This window comes from Blastomyces gilchristii (assembly GCF_000003855.2).
Source record: "Blastomyces gilchristii SLH14081 genomic scaffold supercont1.31, whole genome shotgun sequence".
NCBI classification, from domain to species: domain Eukaryota; kingdom Fungi; phylum Ascomycota; class Eurotiomycetes; order Onygenales; family Ajellomycetaceae; genus Blastomyces; species Blastomyces gilchristii.
In genome coordinates, this window is record NW_003101652.1 from 439,341 (window position 1) to 448,248 (window position 8,908).

The following is an 8,908-nucleotide window of genomic DNA, read 5'->3' on the forward strand; positions in this document are numbered from 1 at the left end:
CATATCTGAGTGTGTGACTTATGTTATAGAAGTCTGATTATCTATTCTCTACTGAGATATACTTAATTACAGTATTTTCTGTCATAATTGACTTACTTATTTTTATATAATAAGAATGTTGTATACTTCTTTCACTGTGTCTGATTATGAGGTTAAGCATTTTAATTTCACTCTCAACTCAGATATAAGATCATAGATGAAGATTTATAAATAAAAAGATATTAAAAGCTCTTTATTCAATGTAAGATAGTATAAGCTGAAGTGTATGAAGTATGATATAAGATTACTCACTTATCTACACTCAGTGAAGTGTTTATAACACTTATCTTATATATTCACTTTCTCAAAGTTGTGCAAGATTCATTTGAAAAACTCATTCTATATTTATAAGAATGAATATTACTCTGAGTCTGTGAGATTCATCTTTTCATCAGTTATTTATAATAACTTTACTTTTTCATGTAAAAATATAGCAGATCTTAAGACTTATTAAAATTCTGTTAACTATCTGTCTGTGAGTTTATCTTTGATCTGATAATATAATTGTATCTGACTTAGTCAGCTGATTACAGCATCATTTTTTTAGTCATTATTAAAGCTTAGTAGCTCTGACAGATCTTCTAACTTGATATATCTCATGCTCAGATTCTTATTCCATGCAGCAGTCTCTGATAATGTGTATACTTCTGAAGAGATTGTGAATAATTATGATAGAATCTTCAGATTCAGTGTAGTTATCTATCTATGTAAATATTTGATCTTCTGCTGTAGATCTAAGACCTGGTTTTCTCTATTCTTATTAATGATGATAATTGCATCAGTAAAGCTCTTCATCATAAATACTTGATCTGCAGTGAATATCAATTATTGTTTAACTTCTATCTCAGTCTATCACTGTGTATGCAAGGCCTCAATTTTGTTTAGAATTCTTGTATATGTATAAAGCTTTGATTCTGATTTGACAGTTTCAGCTGCTTTTCTTACTGCTTTGAGTAAACACTCTGAGAGGTTCTGTATATCTTTCAGTTCAGATAGCAGAGAAGAGTGTTATTTGTATTGACTAGAGAAGATATTCATTTTAATAATTTCTTGTTAATTGTATAATGTCTATTATTATATTGTTATATTGTTATGTGATTTCTGTTATCATTATACAACTTCAGTGATGATCATCTCTCTTTTATTTCTCTGAGTGAAGAGTGATCTTCTTTGAATCTGATTCACTGCTCTTATTTCTTTTCTCACATCTCATCTGTTCATATACATGACATTCACCTGAGTGTGAAGTTTTCTCTTAATAAGTGAAATAGTATCAATTAAATGCTCTTCTGCTCATCACTCTTTGTATACTATCTTTTGAGATGTTCTAGGACCACACTAGCATGATAACTATGAATTGCTTTGTAGATGAAATTATCATGCTCTGAAGAAGCCTGTGCTTCTCACCAGTTTTTAGACATACTATCAGATGTGATTCAAAGGTTGCTTGAGTCAGTGTATGATTACTGATGTACACTGGCTTCTTATATACTGTACACTAAATTAATTAGTGGCTGCTATGACTTCTTTACATTCGTAAGCAAGTTCAGAAGCGGCCGCGTTATTATCCAGCGGTTGTACGTTCTTCCGAACCACAGTTCTGTTATATTACAATTTGAATTGCTTGATCTGATTATAAGTTTAAATCAGTCAAGCTCTATTAACAGACTGATATAATCTCATGCATCTGTGCTGAAACTGACCTGACTTCATTCTCTGAGAAAAACTTCATATCATTTTCTAGAGTGTGTATATCTCTACTGTAACAGAAGTCTGAGATTTCTGAACTCACTGCATACTTTAACATAAGCTCTTCAATCACTCTGCTGTCACCGCGGCTTCTACACACCTACATCTATCACAAAGATAGAGAGATTAAGATCAGAGATTCTCTGAATTATAAGAAAAATACATTGTCTGAATTTCACAGCTTTATCTGTACTCTTGAACAGAAATTCTACCTTAATCTGAGTCAGTTTAATACTTATGAGATATAAGTAATATACACTGTCAACCTTCTTGAAGATATCTCTGTGACTACTTGAGCTATTAAGAAGAGAGAGCTTGAGCATATCAATGCTATTATAACTTAAGAAGAATTCAAAAACTTTCTACTGAATTAGATTGAAGATTACTGTAACTGTAGCTTTACAGTAGTACAGCAGTTTAACTTATTATATTAATAAGATAATAAGAATTCTTTCAATTTCAATACAAGATTTAAAGAGTATTGAGAGAAATTAACTGATAATTTAAATTAATTAAAAACACAGCTTTATCTTGTGAAGCTGACTCACAAGATATAGATAATAATATTACAGTATCAGAGTTCATTAATTAATTATACTAAGCTTATCAACTTGACTTTCTGAATCTATTTGAATAATTAGTACTCTGAGAAAAAGATTAATAAGATCTCTTCTAAGTAATTAATAATAGAATTTAAATAATGCTATGACAGCTTCAGTGTAGAGAAAGTAAAGAAGAATTCTAAGTATTCTAATTCTTTACTCACTGTAAAGAAATATTAAAAGAGATTTAATAAAGATTTCTATTTTAACTGTAAAGCTAGTAATCACTATACTAGTGATTATAAGAAGCTGAAGAAGAGAAGAAACTGAAAAGATATCTTTTTAAAGTTAACTTCTCTTCTAACAAATGTATCTGTAGAAGATAAAGAAGAGAAAGAAATGAAGAATTAATAATTCTTATATCTCTGAGTGTATATTATAATTACAATGTATACTCTGAATAAGAAGATATCAGTGAGATGTCTACTTAACTCTGAGATGAATATTAACTTCATATTCTATTTCTTTTCTTTAATGAAGAATTAAAAGAAGATAGACTTATCAGATTATATGAAATTTACTGATGAAATAAAGTATCACTGTTTTAACATAATTCAAGTGAAGTATATGATTACAGACTTAGAAGAAATCTTTAAGAAAAGCAGTCTACTTCTTCATACTGTTAATATTATAGATGAGAATGTTATTCTAAGTCTTCTATAATTAAGAGAAAACAATTCTCTTATTAACTGAGTTACTCAGATGTAATGATACTATCTCACTAATAAAGAGACAGTGATAGAGAAATCTGAAGAGTTTTATTAAAAGAATCTTGAGAAAAGAATAGAGTTAATATACTGTGTAACAGATGACTGAGACTTAAAGATAGATGAAGTAGCTATCACTCTCACTTAGACTGACCGTGTGACCGTGTCTGGGACCAGGACCAGATTTTTTGATAGTCTCATTACCAATTCGACTGATCCCATTACACGGTTTTAACATTAGATAGTAGTCTCATACTGTCCCAGTGGGACTTACTGTCTACTCTTGTCACATTTTTCAAATGGGACCATGATTTCCACTTCTCAATTTAAATTATTTTTATTGCTTTAAATGACTTTAAATCTCATTTGAGCATTACCAAAAAGCATTACTTTTTAAAAAATTAAAAATAGTCTAAAAAAACCTTAAAATGTCTAAAAATAGTAACTTTATGCCAAGAATGGGACTAAATGGAACCAAATGGAACCACTTTCTCATTTTTTTCAAGTCATAGTTTCATTTTAAGATCTGATATATAGTCACTTTACATGTTTTTTTAATAGCCAGTCCCAGCGGGATTCACGCCAAGAAATGTATGGGACCAGACCAAATGAGATCAAACGTGAAATTCATGATCCCGGCGGCCAGTCTACTCTCACTGCAAGATTAGCAGCAGTATCTATCATTGAAAATGAATGTATACAATGTCTCTTTACAGACTATAAGAATGTCTTTTCAGAAAGAGAAGTAGTGAAGTTTTCTGATATTAAGATATAGTATAAGATCTATCTTGAAGATAATGTAATAATGCTGTACAGATCTCTTTATAACTTGTTTATAAAGAAATTGAATATTCTGTATAAATATCTTGAGAAAGTGTAATCAAAGAACTGAATACATTCATTGAAAAGTCTGACAGAGATATTTATACTCTTTGTACTTAAGAAGAATAATAGACTACATCTATGTATAAACTACAGAGATCTTAATAAGATGATAGTTAAGAATAGACTGACCGTGTGACCGTGTCTGGGACCAGGACCAGATTTTTTGATAGTTTCATTACCAATTCAACTGATCCCATTACACGGTTTTAACATTAGATAGTAGTCCCATACTGTCCCAGTGAGACTTACTGTCTACTCTTGTCACATTTTCCAAATGGGACCATGATTTCCACTTCTCAATTTAAATTATTTTTATTGCTTTAAATGACTTTAAATCTCATTTGAGCGTTATCAAAAAGCGTTACTTTTTAAAAAATTAAAAATAGTCTAAAAAAAACCTTAAAATGTCTAAAAATAGTAACTTTATGCCAAGAATGAGACTAAATGAGACCAAATGGGATCACTTTCTCATTTTTTTCAAGTCATGGTTTCATTTTAAGATCTGATATATAGTCACTTTACATGTTTTTTTGATGGCCAGTCCCAGCGGGATTCACGCCAAGAAATGTATGAGACCAGACCAAATGGGACCAAATGTGAAATTCATGATCACGGCGGCCAGTCTAGTTAAGAATCACTATTTATTATTATTAATTAATAAGATGATTGATTGATTATCTAAAGTAAAGATATTCTTAAAAATTAATATATAGAATATCTATTATAGAATCAGAGTTAATGAAAATGATATTTGAAAAACAGCTTTTCATATTAAATACAGTAATTTTAAATATCTTGTTTTATCTTTTGATCTTTGTAATGCTTTAACTATCTTTCAGATCTATATAAATAAGACACTGTAGAGCCTTGTTAATATCTTCTGTATGGTATACTTAAATGACATTCTAATCTTCTTAAAAACAGAGAAAGGATATAATACTCATATTTAAGAAGTGTTAAGTCACTTGAGACAGTATCAACTCTATATAAACACTGAAAAATACTCATTCTACATGCAGAAGATTGATTTCTTAGATTATATTATTAAGATTAATAATATTTCAATGAACAGAAGCTGAGTCTCTGTTATTAAGAACTAGTCAGCACTGTAGATATACTGTGAGATGCAGATGTTTCTAAAATTCATGAATTTCTATAGATACTTCATTTATACATATTTACAGATTACTGTATTATTATTATTATTATTATTATTATTATTCTTTCATTATACTCATATGCAAGCAGAGCTTATAATGAGTTCTTGCGTGATGTTAAATACAGGTCAAGTGTTGATTATATAGAAGGAAATACAGGTGTTGAGATCACATCATGATAACAAGAACATAGAAAAATACAAAGAAGTGACAATTAGATACATGTGATAATAACTTTCCAGCTCAAAAACATAGAGTGATTCATTAAATCGATTTATACACCTCTGTATTTATTAGAAACCTGAGATGCTTGAGTTCCGGATTTAATGTATTCTCTGTGGGTTTCAAACCCACGTGTCTTGATTTCTCATGCCAAGGTGCTACCAGGTGGCTGTATTAATCATTCAGTCACTGAGGCTACAAATTACTGTCTCTCTTACAGATCTGTTAAAGAAAAGTGTTAAAGACAGAAAAACAGCATCATTTATTCTCATTTAAGATACTGTGTGAGTATTTGCAGAATTAAAACAAGCTTTTGCAGATATTACAATACTGAATCACTTTAACTCTGACTTACTCAGTCAGTGTGAGACTGATATATTCAAGAATGAGATCTGTGAAATCTTTTCACAGCTGATATTAGAGATCTTTCAATGTTGAAAGAATCAGAGAATAATAATCTCTGAAGATATAGATAATGAGATGTCTGTAAGAGAAGACTTTTTCATAAAGTCTATAAGATACTGTAAATAAAAATCAGTGACCTTCTTCTTTAAGAAGTTATCACTTATGCAGAGAAGATATAATACTCATGATTAAGAGATATTAGTAATTGTCAAATTCTTTAAAATCTGATAACATTATCTTCAGAGTAGTAAGTACTCAGTACAAGTTCTTACTGATTATATAAATCTGTGTTACTTCTGAATAATAAAGAGCTTGATAGAATATTAAGTCAGATAAGTAAAGCTGCTTTCAGAGTATAATTTCTATATTTGATATCATTCAGATCAGCTTAATCTCATTAACATACTATCTAAACAGTCTGATTATAATATTATTAATAAGGAGAAGAATTCTATAAGAGAATCTCTATTATCACTGCAGAAGAAGCTGACTGCAGAGAGTTAAAGTTCTCTGAAGCTCAGAAACAGTGCTGATAAGACAGCTGCATAACTCAGTATAAAAGATGAAAGAAAACTCAGATCTCTGCAGAGAACTGATACTGAAGATTATAAGCTTCTTATATCACATCTTACTATTATTAAATTAGTAAAGAATAAAATAATCTAGAATCTTTTAATCTGACTACTTTTGAAATTCATTGATAAGTTATAGAAGAGAAATGTCTCTACTATGACTTGAATTCAGAAGTTGAAGAAGAAAGAACTTAGTTTAAACTTGAAAGAGACAGACTCTGAGTGAGATAATACTGCTAAAAAATCAAGTTACTGATAACTAGAAGAATATGAACTTCTACTGCTGAATAATTCAGTCTTTATCTCTTATAGCAGAGCAGTGTATCAGAAGTGATTAAGAATTCATTATAATAATTCTCATACAGAGTACTTCAGATTAGAGAAGACTAAGAAGCTTCTAAAATATAAATATATTGAAGACAAGCTCTGAACAGATATCAAAGAGTATATTAAGACTTATAATATCTATCAAAGAATAAAGATTCTGCAGTATAAGTAATATAGTAAGTTAGTATCACTACCTGTTTCAAAGAGCTTATAATAGAATCTATTAATGAATTTCATAGTTGATCTGCTGAAGTTAACAAGAGTCAAAGAATATGACTCAATTTTAATTATTATTAACTACTTTATAAAGATAGCTAAATATATTTCTACTTATAAAAAGATTAAAGTCTCTGAATTGACAGATCTATTTTTAGATATCATTATTTATAATTACAGTGCTCTGAAATTATTAATAACAGATTAAGAATTTCTCTTCATCAGTAAATACTGATCAGTATTTTATTATTTTCTTATAATAAGATGTTTTCTCAGTTCTGTATTTTATCTGCAGACAGATGATCAGACTAAATATTAAAACTAAATATTAAAACAGCATCTTTAAGTGTTCTGTTTATATTATTAGAATGATTAGTCTAAATATCTTCTAATTACTGAATTTATATATAATAATATAAAGAATGTAATCTTAAAGATATCTTCTTTCTATACTTATTATAAATATAATTCTTCATTACTCAGTGACATTATAGATAATATTTTAAAGAGAAGAATAAACAGTTAGAATATTGAATAGATACAGAGAACAGAGTATCTCTCAGTATCAGAAGTAAAAGTGAGATTGAAACTTTTAAATAAAATTCATAAGAAGATGATGAAAAGTATTCATTATATTCAGAAGTAGTAGATAGAATACTATAATTAAAAACATCTTTCAATGAAGTTCTTGATAGAGAATTAAGTACTACTTTCAGTAAAGAATATCAAGATAATAAGACTGTGTAAGAAGCTTAGTAAGTCAGACCGTACAACCGCTCCACCACGAACTCGCTCAATTTTTCGAATAAGAACCCGCCGATAGATCCATCGAAAAGCCCTCGATCATACGAGCATTCTGACCCCATCGCCGACCGCATACCCTGTGTGATGGTGGAGTTATCCAGCCAAATGTGAACCGGACGTTGTTCGAAACTCCTGTGTGGGAGTATCCCCCGTTCTCCCCTACCACACCACAACCCCGGGCCAAAGTGCCATACAAATTGTAAGATGAAGAGACCTAGCCATATGCACCAATCTTCTCGATTTTGGAAGATCCCCGATCTGTAGTTGTGGAGATATCTGAGGAGCGACCTCCGCGAAAACCCTGTCCATCTTTGATGTTCCAAAACACCAACGCCAAGTCCCACCGTTGTACCGCCCTTCCTAATCTGGCCCATCCCCAGCAGAAAAATACAAAAAGATACCTCGGCGATAATATCAAGCACATAACCAACGGCCACTTCTGAAGTGCAACCTCCGCGGTCTGTCTTCAGTGTATCTGGACATCAACGCCAAGTCTCGCCCTCGTACCACCCCTCTCAATCTGGTCCATCCCCGACAGAAAAGTACAAAAAGATACCTCAGCAACTGTACTCAATACATAATCGGCAGACATGACAACTATAAAATCAGTATATCCCAAGGTCTGACTGAGCCTTTGATCCCTGCACAGTGAGATATATTAAATCTAGTTTTAATATCTCAATATTCAATAGATTCTGCAAGGGATTGAGAACAGCAACACTAGGTTTCTATTGAATTTGAGAATTAACTCTATATTGATATAATCATTGACAAAGTCTTCTATTTTGAGATATAAATAATCAGTTCCTCTACATTCTGCTGACAATATTTATATTATCATATAGAAACAGACTTATATTCTCTATAATATCAAGACTCTGAAGAGGGAAAGTCTTGATAGAGAGTATACAGTAGTGCATATCTTAGCAGTTTCTATCTCATTCTTCTGCAGCAGTTAATGCAAAAAAAAGATTTTAGAAATAGTTTTTTACTTCTCTTAAAAAAGTAAGGTGTTTTTCTCTGGGTTTTACACAATATTCTTACAAAGAATTAAAAACAGAGTTGTTTTCTGTCATAATTTCATATTCTTTTAAGTAAGAATTACTTTTTCAGTAGCTGAAGAGCTTTCATTAATACTTAATTCTTTTTTACACTCTTTATTAACTGATTTGAGTTGCACACCTGTTGTGTGAGAAGAATTGAATAATTTAGAATAAAATTGA

The 8,908-nt window shown here is 30.4% G+C and overlaps 1 protein-coding gene across 1 annotated transcript; it reads right to left on the reverse strand.

The window, feature by feature from the left end:
* Window positions 1-7,633: 7,633 nt before the first annotated feature.
* On the reverse strand, window positions 7,634-8,277 carry BDBG_17916 (uncharacterized protein; the record flags this gene model as incomplete). The annotated part of the gene is made up of 2 exons (XM_031725535.1): window positions 7,634-8,124; window positions 8,193-8,277. 2 exons carry the CDS (start codon window positions 8,275-8,277, stop codon window positions 7,634-7,636), a joined length of 576 nt encoding a protein of 191 aa, XP_031581118.1.
* Window positions 8,278-8,908: the final 631 nt, after the last annotated feature.